Source organism: Anomaloglossus baeobatrachus, chromosome 4 (genome assembly GCF_048569485.1).
Source record: "Anomaloglossus baeobatrachus isolate aAnoBae1 chromosome 4, aAnoBae1.hap1, whole genome shotgun sequence".
In the NCBI taxonomy this organism is placed as follows: Eukaryota; Metazoa; Chordata; class Amphibia; order Anura; family Aromobatidae; genus Anomaloglossus; species Anomaloglossus baeobatrachus.
Window position 1 is genome coordinate 61,935,183 of NC_134356.1, and position 20,016 is coordinate 61,955,198.

The 20,016-nt window shown below is 42.5% G+C and overlaps 1 protein-coding gene across 1 annotated transcript in view; it reads left to right on the forward strand.

Annotated features, from left to right (window-relative positions):
• Window positions 1-20,016, forward strand: part of MGAT4B (alpha-1,3-mannosyl-glycoprotein 4-beta-N-acetylglucosaminyltransferase B) — a 511,447-nt gene that overhangs the window by 318,780 nt on the left and 172,651 nt on the right. The window contains exons 3-4 of the mRNA XM_075344381.1: window positions 2,397-2,537; window positions 3,882-4,015. Coding sequence (XP_075200496.1) covers window positions 2,397-2,537; window positions 3,882-4,015 — 275 coding nt within the window. The remainder of the gene's footprint in view (window positions 1-2,396; window positions 2,538-3,881; window positions 4,016-20,016) is intronic.

Below are 20,016 nucleotides of genomic sequence, written 5' to 3' on the forward strand. Positions count from 1 at the left end.
CCCAGAGAACGGAGACCGCCCATCCGACCAGTCTGCCCTGCACAGACCGTTTGAGTATTATAAACATCCGATCACCGGTTCCTTTTAAGTTTCTTAAAACTGTTTTCTCAAATGTTATCTTACCGTTCCTCTCCTTCCCAGCTTCTTGGTAGCTCGATATCGTAATTCCTGAAGATTGACAGCTCAGTCACATGTTCATGTCCCTGGTCCAAACTAAGCACTCCCTGAGGGCTGCTAGCAGTGGCAGCTTTGTCTCTGCAGTGTGGTAGATTCTCGGTGATCCGAAGCTGACCGGATCCAACATTAGCACTTCGCAACCAGATTCTAAATTGTAGAATTTGCAAAAAGCAGACATTCCTTCCCGAGGTAACCGGTCATTCTGAGACCGCAGGTGGGCATTCGCCTAGGCAAGGAGCTGTACGCTAGCAAATTAAAAATCCCTCCTATTTTGGGAGGTAAGAAGATTTTTAATAAGAGTTAATTTGCAAAGTTTGTTTTGTTTACAAGTGCTTTAATACATTGCACATTTAAAACTTTGAACAACCCCCTATAACCTATTTGATTCTTTTCCGAGCACCCATACCAAGGTCTCTAGCAGTTGCATGCAATATTTGCTCAATATTGAGGAGACATTTTGGTCCATTCTTCAAATTCCGCCCTGCAAATGCAGGTTATCAATATTTCTAGGATGCCTTGCATGTACTGCCCTATTTAGATCATGCCACCCCATATCTATTGTTTTTTTACCAGTTTGTAGAGGCTTCAGTATGTGTGTTTTTGCTGTTGTCATTGGGGACTTTCAGGACTGCCCATTGTGAGCATGGAGTGATTGCAGGATGCCTACGCCAAAGAAAAGTAGACGCAGTCCTGAATTTTCACCACTTATAGATAATTTGTCTAATTCTGAATTATTGCAAACCCAGGTCATGTTATCTCTTCCAACTCTATGACCCTATATCATGTCTTCTAATATCTTCTGGAAGTTGTTTCCTCTTGATCTCCCGCTGAGCATACTTTCATCACAAGCAACAAGGTGTTGTGTGCCTGTTTAGTGCAGTTTCACACATTGAAGTTGTATATACAATCTGCAGCATTTTATAGAAGCAGTGAAGGAAGGCGGGCCATATGGGCTCCGCATTCCTTCACCAAGGAGCCCGTGTGTGCGTGTAGGACTTCAGGCGGGTGGAAGGGGTGGGGGGGGCATTACTGATTTCTTCAGGCCGGTGTCCATCACCTCACTGACGATCCCTGTCGTAGCCGAAGTAGTAAAACATGCGACATCTGAGTTCTCTTGGCAAACCAGACTTGTACAGTTTATTCTTTACACCCCTATGACAAATGTGGCCTCCCTCCTCAAGGTTCTGCTGTTTGTTATTGTTGTGTACTTTTTCTCAACCTATCCTTGCTACCTTGGATCTCATCCTCAGGCTGCCGGACCTGTGTCTCCATTCCCCCTCTTTCACAGTCATTCGCCGCTGGGCACCAATGGCTGTCTAGTGGTACGAATTCTCTGAACCCGCCAGGGTGAGCTGTAGGCTCTATAACGCTTGATGTTACCTCAGTATTCCCTGACACCGTAGCTTTGTCTCCTCTTAGTCCAACCCTATTCAGAACTGACACCCTAAAAAGACCACACCACTAGCCAATCCGCTTGCCACCTGTCACTACTCCCCCTGTTTAGCTCAACCCTATCTTATCTAACATCTAACCTACCGCTGCTCCTGCCCAACTGCCTAGATGGCGCCGGCCGCTATTTTTATAATCTGCAATGTTAACTGTTGCGGAAATGCATATTTTTGGTATGGATTTTACTCCGTTTCATTTGGAACCCTAAAATCTGCAGGTGAAACCTCCTGTTTTTTTATGTTTTGTTTTTGTTTTTTAGCTTTTTTGTGCATTTTTGTAGGAAAAAATGCTCAGGAAAGCCCAATTAGCAAAGTCATTAGACACAGAGGTTCACTTACTTATTCTCCTTGCACTGTAGATGTTTAGTCCATGTACTCGAAAAACAGACATGAGCTTTCCGAGAGCCAATGTGTTACTAGCCTAGTTATATTGGGTTTGCCAATAACTGTAACGTGGAGAACAATCAGATCACATTTCATTTGTAGTCCGTGCAGGAATCCGGGATTTTTTTTTGTTGCAAACCTAATGCGTCTTCTACCTCATTCTTAGTTTGAAGGCTAAAAAAACTCCTTGTATTTCTCAAAAACAAATTGGACTAATGATTGTTCTTCACGGCATGAGCCGAATCTCATCAATCAGTGGTCTGCTACAAATGAATTGAATTGTGTCCACTGCGTATTACCGGTTACATCCTCGCCGGGCATTTTAATGGTGTTTTTTTTTAAAGATCAGATTTTTAAATTACATTTATCTTTGTTATTTTCTTCCAGATGAAACCAAGCTGAAACTGTGGAACATCACAAACAAGAATGTGTTACATTTACCCACCATCTTCCACCACCTACCCCACCTTCTGTCCAAGGAGAACAGCTTGCAGCCAGCAATACACGTGGGTCAGGGAAGGACTGGAGGTAAATGGAGCTTTTCTGATTCCCTGTTTAGTCATGTTATACAAAGGAAGAATGTATATACCCATCTTTCCAAGCCCAGTACCCCATCTCCATTATCTCACAACACTGTGCCAAAACCCCCTAAAATTTAAGACTGCACTGTTCTACACTTTTCAAAAGCAAGTACCCCTTTAGATACACGCCAGTCCTAAGGAGACCCGCATCCAGCTCTCCTCTTGCCTTTTATGTGCACCTCTGGAACCAATAAAATAATCTGTTTTTTTTTTTCTGGAAATCGGATGGTATGTGCCGTTGATTCTCTACTTTCCATGGTAATATAATGAGACTTTGACTTGTATTTCAACGTGCACCCACGACCAGCGCTATATTGGGAAAACAACCTGACCTAACCTCCTCCTTTTCGGAATTAATGCGGGATGCAGTTTGGTGGTGCAAGACCTTTTCTTCTTCTTATATACAGCATTCTAACATGCTGTATATAAAAGCCCAGGCTTTATAATACTCACCTAAACGGTTGGTCCGGTGCAGATGGGTCTCTCCAGGTGCGGCGCCTCCTCTTTCGGCCATCTTTGTCCTTCTTTTGAAGCCTGTGTGCATGATGCATCCTACGTCATGCACACAGGTGGGTATTGAAGTCCTGCGCAGGTCAGATCAAAGTATAGTAGTGTGCATAAGCGGGACATCAATGCCCACCTGTGTGTATGACGTAGACGTATGATGTAGGACGCGTCATGCACACAGGCTTCAGAAGGAGGACAAAGATGGCTGAAAGAGGAGGCGCCGCACCTGGACAACGGAGACCCTCAGTCTGCACCGCACCGACCGTTTAGGTAAGTATTATAGAGTCATTTTTTCGTTCTACACAGCGTCCTGGGCTCTTATATACAGAATGTTAGAAATGCTGTATATAAGAGCTCAGTGGTGGTGGCCGCAGCTTATAGGCCCCAAATCTGGTGACAGGTTCCTTGTAACCTCATATTTGCCAGTACAATCCTATTTCAGCTGAGCCAATCTATCACAAGCTGATTGAATTTTACCTCTTGTATTATTCATAGTAATTTCTCACTGCTTTTGCAACTTTCTCCATTGGTTCGATTTAAAGGGAATCTGTCAGTAACATCAACCCAGCCAAACCGCATGTATGTGCATGCAAGGCTTTGAAATGTAAATCCCTAGACACCTTAAGATTTAACGGCTGTAATTGGGGAAATTACATCATGCAGACACTTATAATTTTATATTTTAAGCTTATTTCTTTGCTAACAATGGTTATTTTTTGCTCTTTCTCCTGTCCGGTTGCTCTTTCGTTCATCGCTAATGTGTACCTCTGTGTTACTTTCACAGTGTCTATAGTAATGGGGATCCCAAGCGTAAAGAGAGAAGTCCACTCTTATCTGGCAGACACCCTCAACTCATTGATATCTGAACTAAACCAACAAGAGAAGGAAGACTGTGTGATTGTGGTCCTAATCGCTGAGGTACGAGGCATCTATCCATTTCCTTTAATACTCCTTACCCTACACCAAATGTAATGAAATGTCTCCGAACGCTCGGTGTATACATATACGAGAATGATATAATACACCAGAGCTGGGGTCCTGGGTTCAAATCCCACCAAGAACCCCATCTGCAAGGAGTTTGTATGTTCTCCCCGTGTTTGCGTGGGTTTCCTCCGGGTTCTTTGGTTTCCTCCCACACTACAAAGACCTACTGATAGAGACCTTAGATTGTGAGCCCCAATGGGGACAGAATTGTTGATGTATGTAAAGCGCTGTGGAATTAATAGCGCTATATAAATGAATAAATACCATTACTTTTTGTAATGAAGGAGCCAAGATGCATTTTGAAATTTGGAATAGAAGAAAGAACATTCTTCTTCACTTGCATTGTAGTGATTTTTCAAGTAGTATCTTCCCAGCTTATATCTTCCCATGAGTCAGAGATGGACCATTGCCCAAGAACGCGTGACTTATATTTGGGGCTCCCCAAAAAAGCATTGTTATATGGGTGGCATGGTGGCTCAGTGGTTAGCACTTCAGTCTTGCAGCGCTGGGGTCCTGGGTTCAAATCCCACCAAGGGACACCATCTGCAAGGAGTTTGTATGTTCTCCCTGTGTTTGCGTGGGTTTCCTCCGGTTTCCTCCCACACTCCAAAAACATACAGACAGGGACTCCAGATTGTGAACCCCAGTGGGGACAGTGTTGTCAATGTATGTAAAGCGCTGTGGAATTAATAGCGCTATATAAATGAATAAAATTATTATTATTATACCAAAATGCCTATCACATAAAATTATTTGAACAACTTGATATTACCAACAACAAGATACTTGAGGAATACCTAGAGTTTTAAAATTTCAACTAAATTTTGCAGAAAATAGGAAATAAAATAAGCACCGCCCCGATACGCATTCTAGGGAGAGGACTTGTCACTTGCCTTTAAATACTTTTTTTTTTTTTTTTTTTTTACCTGGGGTAAATGCCTGTGTTCATTTAAATCTGGTGTAGTTATTTTCTTGTTCCTCCATTCCTCAAATATGGTCCTTCTTTTTACAGCTTGTAAATCTAGTCTTTTTAGCCAACTAGGCATGGTGACCAAGAACATGCCCACAGAGAATTGACCACGCCCAATTGTCTAAATAGACTAGATCTACATACCGGGTTGAGGGGGGCATAACTCAAGAATGGAGAGGCACAGGAAAAAGAAAAAATCCAGATTCATGATAACAGCAGCATTTACATCAGGTATAAACTACATATTTCTAGCATGTGACTGGATGTCTTTAAACTACGTCTGGACTGATCATAGACTATAAACGTCCTGGCAGTCCACTGCTATCCTTGAAGAGAAAAAGGGATCCATCTTCCAGAATATGGTAAAAATCAAAATCAAATCTTTATTTTTATATAGCGCTAACATATTCCGCAGCGCTTTACATACATTGGCAACACTGTCCCCATTGGGGCTCACAATCTAGAGTCCCTATCTGTATGTCTTTGGAGTGTGGGAGGAAACCGGAGAACCCGAGGAAACCCACGCAAACACGGGGAGAACATACAAACTCCTTGCAGATGGAGTCCTTGGTGGGATTTGAACCCAGGACCCCAGCGCTGCAAGACTGCAGTGCTAACCACTGAGCCACTGAGGTAAAACAATTCTTTGAAACTTTATTCCATTAAAACCACAGATTTTTCCAATACATAACACCATAATATGTGGAGCCAGGGAGCCCAGGAATCAGCAACGCGTTTCGAACGCTGGCTGCGTTCTTTTGTCAAGCTTGACAAAGAAAGCAGTTAGCATTCGAAATGCGTTGCCGATTCCTGGCTTCACATATGGTGTTATGTATTAGAAAAATACGTGGTTTTAATGGAATAAAGTTGTAAAGAATTGTTTTACCATATTTCGGAAGCTGGATCCCTCTTTCTCTTCATAAACATTCCACGTTTCAGAGCTTTTGATCCTTACATGCCGGTTACTGCCACAGACTAGCTGGATTATTTTCACTATCTCTGTTATCCTTGCACTGAATTTATAAGATGTCAGTGCAGTCTTGTTAAGGACTAGTGACACACGACGACTTACCAGCGATCCCGACAACGATACGACCTGATAAGGATCGCTGGTAAGTCGCTGGTGAGATGTCACACAGTCAGACCTTACCAACGACGCAGTAACGATCAGCGACCTGTATAACGAACTCGGCGGGCGTTGGGACTGTGTTAGGAGGTCATTGGTCGGTGTCAAACACAGCGATGTGTCCTGCCCAGCAGGACATCGCCTTTGAAGAAAATGGTCCGGACCCTTCGGCAATGACTAGCGATCTCACAGCAGGGGCCTGATCGCTGGTAGGTGTCACACATAACGAGATCTCTGGTGAGATCATTGCTGCGTCACAGAAACTGTGACTTGGCAACGATCTCGTTAGCGCTCTCGTTATGTGTGATGGGGCCTTTAGCTTTCACAAGATTGTAAACCTGAGGGGGTGTGAAGCTCCTGACGCACACAGCCGGACTTCCCAGAGAGAACATAATCCTGGTTTATTACCATGCTTACCTTCACCATCTCTGTATACACAGCACTGAACCAGCACGGTGTATGCAGTTTAGGAAACACTTACCCTGCCTCCTTCTCCGAACCAGTGAACGTGATCCCTGGGCGCAGGGAGGGAACAGAAGCTGCTAGGTCCTAGGAATGGTAAATCTGCTATGTAGCCTGAAATTTCCTTAATTAAGCATCAATGTGCCTGGTGGAGACCCCTCTATACCGCCTCAGGGGATGCCGGGTCCGGCAGATTTGTTCACAAAGGTTGATGGTGACCATCTGAGATGATCTCCTGACCTTATTCACCAGCAGGTCTGGCAATAATGCGCTTATATTCGGGGGAAATATTACCCATCACAGGGGTTCATCTATGGGCCGTATATTGTTTCATTTGCTTTAATTGCTTTTACAGCTCCAAATGCTGTGGTGTGCTCATCCAAGCGTGGATGTACTAAGCTATTTGTATCTTTTATATCTTGAATATTAGAAGTCATTCCGTACAAAACCTCTTAGAGATAAACAATGGCTTCTTAAGTAGCTCTAATGCCTTCACTGATGGCTCTAGGAAAGCAGCAATGCGGAGTATGTGGGTGGCACAGCAGGACAAATGGTGGGAATCTATACAGTATTTAAAGGGATATGAATGAGAACAAATATCATAAAAAAAAAAAATTGCTTTTAATATTTGTAATCTTGTTAAATGATTTTACTGGGTGAGATAAAGTACTATATTTTTCGTCTTACAAGACGCACCGGATTATAAAACGCACTCCAAATTTAGAAAAAAAATAAATATTGGGTTTGTTTTATAACTCAGTGGTGTCTAACCGAGGAGGGGTGCGGCAGCAGGGGTGTAGCAGGGTCACAGATTGCGGGGCGGTGCTGGAGCACAGCGGGGGGGGGGGGGGGGGGGGGGGCGCCAGATGTTCGTTGCGGGCGGCAGCGCTGCTCTGGGGTTGCGGATGCTGCTCTGTGCTGGTGCTCGCTGCGGGTGCTCAGGCTTGGGCTATTCTGAATATGTCAGCAGTGTGGGCTTCAAAGAAATAGTGCCCGAAGTCTGCGCTTGTGCAGATTGAGTTATCGGCTCAATGACAAGCTGAGATCTCATTTGCGCATGCACCACCTCTGGGCTCAATTTTCCTCAAGTCTGCTGCTGGGACATCAATGGACCGGAGGCGGCGCGTGCACAGATGAGATCTTGAGCCAAGAGCGCCATCTGCGCATGTGTCGAATCCGGGCGCCATGATTTGAAGTCCGCACCGCCAACATCTTTAGAATGCCCTGGCACAGAGCAGCGCCCTCAGTCCAGCGCACAGAGCAGCGCCCTCAGTCCAGCGCACAGAGCAGCGCCCTCAGTCCAGCGCACAGAGCAGCGCCCTCAGTCCAGCGCACAGAGCAGCGCCCTCAGTCCAGCGCACAGAGCAGCGCCCTCAGTCCAGCGCACAGAGCAGCGCCCTCAGTCCAGCGCACAGAGCAGCGCCCTCAGCCCAGCGCACAGAGCAGCGCCCTCAGCCCAGCGCACAGAGCAGCACCCTCAGCCCAGCGCACAGAGCAGCGTCCCCAGCCCTGGCACAGAGCAGCGCCTGCAGCCCAGCACACAGCATTGCCATGGCCTCATGTGACCCCCTCTCCTCCACCCCTCAGTAGGCTACATTACAATTTTAAGACACACCTCTCATTTTCCTCCCACATTTTTAGGAGGAAAAGTGCGTGTTATAATCCGAATAATACTATAATTGTATATTCTTCAGGGATTTTGTAAGTAAATTTAGACTTTAACCCCTTCACGACCTTGGACGGATCTATCCGTCATAGATCGTGTCCCGTTAAGCCCCGCCCCCTGCCGCGGGCAGGCGGCGTGGATCGGCACACATATCAGCTGTTTTCAACAGCTGACATGTGTGCCTACATGTTCCGAGTGGAATCGCATTCCACCCGGAACATTAACCCCTTAGATCTCGCTGCCAAAGTCTGGCAGCGAGATCTACATGCGCGCGGCCATCTTTTTTACTTACCGCCGCCCCCTCCGGACGTCACGTGAGTGATCACGTGACGTTCGGTGGTTGCCATCGTAGCACAGGGTCATGTGATGACGCCTGGTGCTACGAAGTTTCACTTTCATTCTTCCTCGGCACGGAGCAGAGGAAGAAAGAAAGTGACTGAATCTGCTGATTACAGCGGTATAGCTGTGATCAGCAGATAGCGATCAGCAATCGGATTGCTGATTGCTATAGCCCCCTAGGGGGACTAGTAAAATAAAATAAAAAAAGTAAAAAAAAAGTTTTAAAAAATTAAAAAAAAAACAAAAAACCTAAAAGTTCAAATCACCCCCCTTTCCCCCCATTGAAAATTAAAGGGTTAAAAAATAAATAAATATACACATATTTGGTATCGCCGCGTTCAGAAATGCCCGATCTATCAAAATATAAAATCAATTATTCTGATTGGTAAACGGCGTAGTGGCAAAAAAATTCCAAACGCCAAAATTACGTTTTTTGGTCGCCGCAAGTTTTGCGCAAAATGCAATAACAGGCGATCAAAACGTAGCATCTGCGCAAAAATGGTACCATTATAAACGTCAGCTCGAGACGCAAAAAATAAGCCATCACTGAGCCATAGATCCCAAAAAATAAGAACTCTACGTGTTTCGGAAAATGGCGCAAAACGTGCGCCACTTTTATTGGACAAACTTGGGATTTTTTTTTAACCCCTTAGATACAAGTAAACCTATACATGTTTGGTGTCTACAAACTCGCACCGACCTGAGGCATCACACCCACACATCAGTTTTACCATATAGTGAACACCGTGAATAAAATATCCCAAAAACTATTGTACGATCCCACTTTTTTTGCAATTTTTCCGCACTTGGAATTTTTTTGCCGTTTTCCAGTACACTATATGGTAAAACTTATGATTTCATTTAAAAGTACAACTCGTCCCGCAAAAAACAAGCCCTCATATGGCAAGATTGACGGAATAATAAAAAAGTTACGGCTCTTGGAAGAAAAGGAGCAAAAAACAAAAACGCAAAAACGGAAAGTGCCCGGGGGCTGAAGGGGTTAAATATGAGCAGACATTTTTGCTAATTACATTGTATAGTTCGCATTTGAATCCACATATAGATTGACTTATTAAAGGGAATTTGTCTTCAGGTTTTTGCTAAGTAATCTGAGAACAGCATAATGTAGGAGCAGAGTCCCTAATTTCAGTGATGTCACTTACTGTACTGTGTTTTGCTCTTTCAATGCAATCAGTATTTTATTAGCAGGAGATTCTCTCTACAGGACTACTGACCCCGTGCCTCCTAGTCCAGCCATGCCTCCAGCTCTGATTAGCAGCTCTCTGTCACTATATATTGTACCCAGAAAGCTGTGGTGTGGGCGGATTTATACACCGCTCAACAATTGAGCTCTGCTACTTCTGCAGCAGAGTAACCTGTGCCTCTATCATAACTGCTGCATCCAATAAGCTAAGTCACACATAGCAGGAATCAGGGTTTCTTTCCCTACCACATGCTGTGGGCAGATTACATAGCACAAACAGGCTGACCGATTCCTTTTAAAGTTTCCTCTTGGTTGTCCCTCTGATTTTGCTACTTTATCTATAGTAATTCTTCACACTTGGAAGCTAAGAATGGTTTTTTTATCCAGTGGTATAAGAGTTGGATCATGCTGGTAAGATCTACGGCAAAGAAAAAAATAATCTTAAGCCAGCATTGCTCGTAGAACAAAAGCTACATTTTTTTTTTTTTGTACAGAACATCCGCTACATTGAACAGTTCAAGTAAATTCGATGTGATTTCATGAAAACTCTTGCACAAAGTGCTTTTTTTTTTTCCTATAAGCTTCCATGTGTAGCGTAAAAAAAATGCACCTAATAACAGTTACATTTTTAAAAGTCGAAATCAGTCCTTCTACACCCAAAAATCCCAATCAAAACCGTTACTTCAAATCTGCTCCAAAAAAACAAAAACGGGGTAAAGCACTTAAAAAGGCAATAAATATGCCATAATCAGAGCTGATTATATGTATGTTAGTGTGGATATCTGCAGAGACTAAAGCCGCATTTTCACGCGTATTTCTTTTCTGACTGTAGGTATTTAATCATTCCCCCGTCCGGCCAATGAGTGTTTACAGTGTATTTCCCCATTCGGAGTAATTCATCTACCTATTGAGATGTATCGGCAGAGCGGATCCTCTGTGATTAGGATTGATCTCTGGGGTCCGGCGGGAGTCAGATGTGCCTAACACTGTGCCAGTTTGTTTGGATTTAAGATTAGGTTAGCTGCCTTTATACTCCTTGCATAACAGGAAAAACTCCTCACCTAGAAGTAGAAAAGACTTTCCCATACATGTCTGGTTTAAAGAAACCACTTTTAGTCCCATTGAAAATAGTATTTCTTTGCTTCCATTCTGGCGGCTCGGCCTTCGATCCTACCAGGCCAGGTCGTTCACCCTGAAAACCATCACTTAGTTGAATCACATCATACAAAATATCTAACGTCGAGGGAATCTGTTAATAAGAGTTTCCCCAGTAAATCACAGGTATTGCAGAACTGCATAGGTTGAAACATTGCCGATAATGCCTGTTTCGTAGCCATCCGGCACTCTGTTGCCTTGAAATTCGCCTTTTGGAAAAATGCAAATGAAGTATATTTGTTGGTGTATCAGTGATGTTGTAATACTCTGCTCTGATTTTCCCTTCTCCACCCAACGCTGTCCCCATGTCCTTCCATTTTTTTGATGGCTAAACAGAAACTCTGTTGCTTGACATTGCCTCTTCTCCATGACATTGCCTCTTCTCCATGACATTGCCTCTTCTCCATGACATGGCCTCTTCTCCATGACATGGCCTCCTCTTCTCCATGACATGGCCTCCTCTTCTCCATGACATGGCCTCCTCTTCTCCATGACATGGCCTCCTCTTCTCCATGACATGGCCTCCTCTTCTCCATGACATGGCCTCCTCTTCTCCATGACATGGCCTCCTCTTCTCCATGACATGGCCTCCTCTTCTCCATGACATGGCCTCCTCTTCTCCATGACATGGCCGCCTCTTCTCCATGACATGGCCGCCTCTTCTCGATGACATGGCCGCCTCTTCTCGATGACATGGCCGCCTCTTCTCGATGACCTGGCCTCCTCTTCTCGATGACCTGGCCTCCTCTTCTCGATGACATGGCCTCCTCTTCTCGATGACATGGCCTCCTCTTCTCGATGACATGGCCTCCTCTTCTCCATGACATGGCCTCCTCTTCTCCATGATATGGCCTCCTCTTCTCCATGACATGGCCTCCTCTTCTCCATGACATGGCCTCCTCTTCTCCATGACATGGCCTCCTCTTCTCCATGACATGGCCGCCTCTTCTCCATGACATGGCCGCCTCTTCTCCATGACATGGCCTCTTCTCCCCGGCAAAATGCTGTGCATGCACCGCTTTACATTTGGCTGGATGTGTGGAAGGAAAGGGGTTAACTTGCGCTGCCATGTGGGACAAGAAGACAATCATTTGAAGATGTGATTTATTCTACGTGTTTCAGAGTATTAAAACTCCTCCTTCAGGCAACAAAATCACTGATGCACATCATTTTGTCTCCTGAAGAAAGAGTTTTAATTCTCCGAAACGCATAGAACAATAAATCACACTTTTATCTTCTATTGATCGTCTTCTTGTCCCAAATGGCAGCGCAGATTAACCCCTTACCTTCTTTCATACATCGAACTATCAAAGGGGTCTGCAGCATCCATTGTGGTCTGATTTATGCTTCTACAGTAGTTGTGACTTACACAACTACCCCAGGTGAGTGATTCCCTGAAATCAGTTTATTCTGGTACTACAAGGATAAAACCCGATTTGTGCCTTTTTGTCTTTTTCAGCAACTATAATGACATTTGGCTGCTGCATGCACAATATATGACTTTCTATTGCCATGATCCATCTTTTCGTACAGCACATGCACCAGCCAAGGGAAGAGCGACACATGAGTTAGATTTTAGAAGGTAGCAGAGGTGACATCACACGGCAGAGTTATCTCCCTGTTAATCAAGATGCAGTGGGCAGCACTGGATGGAGAAAAGAGAAGCAGAGCCGACAACTGCAAGTGCACTCATATGCAAATTGGACACACAAGTGCACTGGTTGACATATGTTCGAGAGACAAATATCGGCCCAACAGAGCACTGGATGGGTACGAAATAGGTATAATTGGAAATGTATCTAACCCCGCTTATTATGCAGAACTTGTGGTTTACTAAGAAAGATCTTAGTGACAGATTGCCTTTACAGTACATGTAGCCAATTAGCGCCTTTTAAAAAAAAAACCACAAAAAATCTTGTCACTCTGTCTAAATTTTGTAGCACTCTTACTTGTTTTGATATGTTAAACAAAAAAATTCAACAGTCAGGAATTACCTGGAGAGAAGAAAGTGTGACATTTACAACCGCTACATGTTGCATATAAGAAAGTGTAATCCCTATTCTATGCTTTATTCATTTTTGGTCCATGAGTCAGGTATTCGACTGACCCGAGGCCACCTCTAAGCACGTATGTAAAGAAAACAATCACAAAAAAGTATGTACGACTGACTCAAGGCCGCCTCTAGGCCCGTATGTCAAGAAAACAACAACAAAAAAGTATGTACGACTGACCCAAGGCCGCCTCTAGGCCCGTATGTAAAGAAAACAATAACAAAAAAGTATGTACGACTGACTCAAGGCCGCCTCTAGGCCCGTATGTAAAGAAAACAACAACAACAAAAAAGTATGTACGACTGACTCAAGGCCGCCTCTAGGCCCGTATGTAAAGAAAATAACAAAAAGTATGTACGACTGACCCAAGGCCGCCTCTAGGCCCGTATGTAAAGTAGACAACAAAAAAGTATGTACGACTGACCCAAGACCACTTTTATTCCCGTATGTAAAGAAAGCAACAAAATTATGCCGCACAATTTAACGTTTTTGGGTTTTTTTCCATTCTGCCCAAGTACATGGGAAAGCCTAGTATACTATAGAGAAAAAAGTTGTGCCAACATATACCTCCCCATACTATGATGAGAACTCTATTCCAGTGGGGCGTGGCTTAACAATGCTGCCACAGAGGGGAGAGGCTCCTGCTGCAGTTAGTTGCCCTACATCCAGAAACAGAATGAGAGGACAGAAAATTGACTGACCTCCTAAAACACAAGATTTCTTTATATTATTTTAATTTTAATTAGTATAAGACAAAATAGGGTCAAAGAAAAGGTGAGATAAAGGAAAGAAGTGCTGGATTTATTGTTTTCTTGTGCATTCCCTAGGTCTAGCGGTTTTTAGCTTCACAATACCAAACCATTTATTTTTTTCTTCATTTTTCCCCTGTGTCCTTTAGCAGATAACCAATTATGAATTGTGAGATAAGAGATCTGGGAAGGAGAGCTCCTGAGAATTAATCAACCTCAGACTCCTGTTCAGGCCGATGAAATTGTATTTTTGTTTTTTTGTATTTACGGAGAGTCTGTCTTTCGCCATCTTCGTCTGTCAGTGCATTGCTATGTGGTAATCGCATTAACACTACAGTAACAGGGTTCTGCAAAAAAAAAAAAAACTGCTTCTGTAGCAGAAACCATCATGTCCGTTCCAGTTCAGTGTCACCGAATGTAAGGACAGCGTTACTTCAGCCGGTAGAGAACCTGAGCTTTCGGTGCTGACAAATCAGCCGGCATCTACCCATCGTGGTTCATTCCCATAGTGTCCTAAAGAGCATTTTCATCCATAAATAATTACACATATGCAGTTAGTGCATTAATATGTTAACCAGTTGTCCAAAATAGAAGGGTAGCTATAGGGGTAGCACTTGCCAAGGGCTACTCTGCAATACAAATACTCAGGGGCCAACCTAAGGCCTAGGACACACAGCAAGAAAAACGGTGCGAGTGGAATGCGATAAAAAATCGCATTCCACTTGGACCAATATTACTCTATGGGGCCGCTCCCATGAGAGATTATTTTCTCATCCCTAATCGGACTGAGAAAACAGTCGCAGCATGCTGCAGGTTGAATGCCGTCCTGGTCCACTCGCACCCATACAAGTCTATGGGGCGAGAGAAACATCGCACTGCTCTTGCATTACACCAATTCTCGCATCAGCCGGCAACAGAGGAGAAAGGGAGATAAATCCGGCCCTCCCCTCCGCAACTGTCGTCTGATCGGACCACAGTTGCATGACCCTCGCATGACACTCTGCTACCGCTGTGCGAGCGTGAGCCGAGTGTCATGCGAGGACTCGCACAAATCCCAGTGTGTTCTCAGCCTAAGGATTTTTTTTTTGAACTGAGGCCTAATAAATTTCCCAAATCTGTAATTTTTGTATACCCACTAGGCCATGTCATAAGTAGGACCAGATAGGATGCTCATTGGGCTATTTTCACTTGCATCTTTTTTTATATACAGTACAGACCAAAAGTTTATACACACCTTCTCATTCAAAGAGTTTTCTTTATTGTCATGACTCTGAAAATTGTAGATTCACGTTGAAGGCATCAAAACTATGAATTAACACATGTGGAATGAAATACTTAATAAATTGTGAAACAGCTGAAAATATGTCTTATATTCTAGGTTCTTCAAAGTAGCCACCTTTTGCTTTGATTACGGCTTTGCACACTCTTGGCATTCTCTTGCTGAGCTTCAAGAGGTAGTCACCGTAAATGGTTTTCACTTCACAGGTGTGCCCTGTCAGGTTTAATAAGTGGAATTTCTTGCCTTATAAATGGGGTTGGGACCATCAGTTGTGTTGTGCAAAAGTCTGGTGGATACACAGCTGATAGTCCTACTGAATAGACTGTTAGAATTTGTATTATGGCAAGAAAAAAAGCAGGTAAGTAAAGAAAAATGAGTGGCCATCATTACTTTCAGAAATTAAGGTCAGTCAGTCCGAAAAATTGGGAAAACTTTGAAAGTGCCCCCAAGTGCAGTGGCAAAAACCATCAAAGGCAACAAAGAAACTGGCTCACATGAGGACCGCCCCAAAAAAGGAAGACCAAGAGTCACCTCTGCTGAGGAGGATACGTTTATCCGAGTCACCAGCCTCAGAAATCGCAGGTTAAGAGCAGCTCAGATTAGAGACCAGGTCAATGCCACACAGAGTTCTAGCAGCAGACACATCTCTATAACAACTGTTAAGAGGAGATTTTGTGCAGCAGGCCTTCATGGTAAAATAGCTGCTAGGAAACCACTGCTAAGGACAGGCAACAAGCCGAAGAGCCTTGTTTGGGCTAAAGAACACAAGGAATGGACATTAGACCAGTGGAAATCTGTGCTTTGGTCTGATGAGTCCAAATTTGAGTTCTTTGGATCCAACCACCGTGTTTTTGTGCGACGCAGAAAAGGTGAACGGATGGACTCTACGTGCCTGGTTCCGACCATGAAGCATGGAGGAGGAGGTGTGATGGTGTGGGAGGGCTTTGCTGGTGACACTGTTGGGGATTTATTCAAAATTAAAGGCATACTGAACCAGCATGGCTACCACAGCATCTTGCAGCGGCGTGCTATTCCATCCGGTTTGAGTTTAGTTGGACCATCATTTATTTTTTAACAGGACAATGACCCCAAACACACCTCCAGGCTGTGTAAGGGCTATTTGACTAAGAAGGAGAGTGATGGGGTGCTACGCCAGATGACCCGGCCTCCACAGTCACCACACTTGTGTGTGTGTGTGTGTGTGTGTGTGTGTGTGTGTGTGTATATGTATATATATATATATATATATATATATATGTATGTATGTATGTATGTATGTATATGTGTATATATATATATATATATATATATATATATATATATATATATATATATATATATATATATATATATATATATATATATATATATATATATATATATATATATATATATAGCTCAGTATATATCCAAATTTAAAATTTGCTTTTTACAGCACCAGTAAAAGCTATGAGATTTGAGAAATATTTTTTTTTCCTGACTGAATTTAAGAACTACAGCGTTTTTGGCATATTCTGCAATACAGAGGATAGTAACATACTGGGTTCACGAGCGCTAAAGTCCCTTCGTAACACTAAAAAAAAAAGTTAAAATTAAAAATATTTAACTTTTTGCCAATAAAAAATTAGTTTATAGCATATAAAAAGAAAAATCTAAAGAAAAAGTACACATAATTGGTATCATACCACCGCAACCGGTAATGATGCCAACACTAAACTTATCATGTTACTCTTACCCACACAGTAAAACAAGCCCTTACACAGCTCGGATGCCGGAAAAATAAAAATGATAGTTCTTCGAAAACACCAACAGAGAAACCATTTTATTTTATTGTGAAAAAGCAGACATTTTGTAGCCGTATAAAACTCGAAACTGGAAAAACGAGATACAATGAACAAAACCCCGATAAATTTAGGAATAGCTGTTTTACCCCTCTCCACCTACAAAAACCTATAACAGTGGTGGCTAACCAATGGGCTAGTGGAGTGTGAATAGGACCAACAAATTGGCTGTAAGCAAGGAGTGGTCAAATTATAGCCAAAAACATAAAGAAACCTAATAAGATGACCACACAAATAAAATAGTAAGTTTTTATTGAAGAAAAATAGTAAAAAAAAATATATAACATACAAGGAAAAAAAATTGAAGAAAAAGAATATATATATATATATATATATATATATATATATATATATATATATATATATATATATATATATATATATATATATATATATACACACACAGATACAAAACGATCTCTAAAACCATTGAGTTTGTATAGTAACATGTAAAATTACATAATCCTATAATTGCAAAAAAATATCCGTGGTATGGATAACTTAGTAAGGGATATGTAGATACTCATTAGAAATATAAAAATTTGACAAATATAAGGAATAGTGTAACTTCATTACACAAACCCCTTAAATAAATAAATATATAAAGAAAAAAAAATATAAAAAAGGTAGGCCTCCAAAAAAATATATGGAGTGAGCAGGCTAGGTGGCAAATTTAAAGAAAATGTTTGGGAAAAATTCTTATAAAAAAATAGGAAATATGTGTAGTGAAGTATCCGAACAGTTAAAAAAGAAAAAAAAAAAATCAAACGAGGAGCAGCATCATATCTTACAGCCCCCGATGCGCGTATCACTGTGGCTTCTTCAAGGGGCAATAAGAATGATAACATAGGGGGTTTATATAGTGTGGAGGAACTAATGCTATTGAAAGAAGGCTGTAAGATTGGTGCAACAATTTAAGAATGATTGGACTATTTAAAAAAATGCATCTTTGATGGACAGCCCATGGCCCAATCAAACCTTTGACAGGTCACATGGGTGAAAACAAAGAAACGTAGGAAACAAGAAAATGATGTAATTCATCTCAAAATACCAGATAATGACATGAAACTGAGCAGTGGAACGCATCTGCGTACCACCAGCAAAGTGCGGCATGATCAAGGAGTATGGGTTGAACACACACGAAATAAGGACAACGCACACTGCCGCAGAGCATCTCCACCTAACCCCCCCCCCCACTCACTTTCCACACCAAAAAAAGAAAGAAAAAAATAAATATATATATATATATATATATATATATATATATATATATATATATATATATATATATATATATATATATATATTCTTCATTTCATCTTTTGTCTATCAAAATGGTTCCATAACAATACAACTTGTCCTACTATCAACGACCCTTCATTGTGAAAAAAAACAAAGTGCAGCCCATAGGCCACATCCAGTCCTTGGGCTGTTCCTGTCCATTTTGTTGACCAAAACAGCCGAAGGGCTTTAACACTAGAACTACTGAGGTAGTCATTTTGACTACTTTGCACCATGTATTTCTATATAGGTGTCACGAGTCCAGTAGTTCTAGTGTTAAGCTGCGGCTTATGGGCTGCATCATGCCCCTATCCATTGTCAGTCGCTAGCTTCCCACTGTCTCTTAGCTATGCCTACTTCCCAATAGCGATACATTCAATGGTGGAACATGGAGCCGCCGACTCCTTCTTCCACCAATTTGCATGTCCAATGGCAGATGCAATGCTTTCACATCATCATGTCTGCTGTACGTAGAGTCAATGCACAAGGAGACTGGAGCAGAGAGTGCGGAATGAGGTGAGGATGTGTTTGATTTTTAAAATTGTGTATGGGATGTTGGCATATATATATATAGTAGGCTATGTGGGGCTCATGCTATATATAGGTGGGCATTGTGGGGTTGAATACTGTATATATGGACTGTGTGAGGGCTAATACTGTATATAGGGGTTCATTTGGAGCCCTCATACAGTATATAGGGTTATGTGGTCCCATACTGTATATAGAGGGGCTATGTGGGGTCTTATACTGTACATAGGGAGGTTGTGTGGATCCTCATACTGAATATTGGAGGCTATGTGGGGACTCATACCGTATATAGGGGCTATGTGCTGGTTTATACTGTAATTAGGAGCTGTATTTGGGCTCATACTGTATATAGAGATGTTATGTGGGAGCTCTTTAGGAGGTTATTTGGGGTCTCATACAGTATTTAGGAAGCTATGTGGGGGCACTTGCTGTATATATTGGACTATGTGTGGGCTCATGCTGTATAATGGGGTTATGTGGGGCTCTCATACTGTATACAGAGGGTCTATGTGGGGCTCTCATACTGTATACAAAGGGGCTATGTGGGGCTCTCATACTGTATACAGAGGGGTTATGGGGCTAAAATTTTAATATTGTGCAGAATTAATTTCATCCTAGTAGTTCGGCCCTCCAGAACAGTCATTGTCTTCTCACGTGGTCCCTTGCCCTATGGCTGTTGAAGTTTGTTTGGTATTGATCATTAGAGTATTTGCACGGGATGCACTTTACTTGAACACATAGTTGCAGGAATTTCTGCAGTAAATTTGCCATATGTGAATTGATGATCTAATCTTGGGCGAGTGGGATGGTCCGACCTCAGACCCCTACAATTTCACATAAGAGGCTTCTGTGACCTTTCATTGTTCACTTAGGCACAGCGGCTCATGACGAGTGGCCTTGCCTGTTACTGCGGCTTGTCCCATCCACATTACGTCTTGCCTATGGTTAGACTTGGGTCTCTTGAACTGCAATTGATTGTATATTCCAGTCTTACTACAGTAATTTGTCATTTATCTTTATCTTGTGCTTTTGTAAAACACGGATGAGGTTGTCCCCGAAGGCTCCTTGTTGTTGGGATGTATTATTTTTAATGGCCGTCTTATTTGTCCGGTTGGATGATGTTTTCGGCACCCTATTATGGTGAGGTTAATGCCTCCTGTGTTTGTAGTGCGCGTCCACAGATGTACAACTTCTAAGAGAGCGCACAATTTGCTCAGAACTAAACGACAGCCCGACACAACTGCCTTTTTCATGATTAACGGCAGCATTTCTTTATTTTCCTTC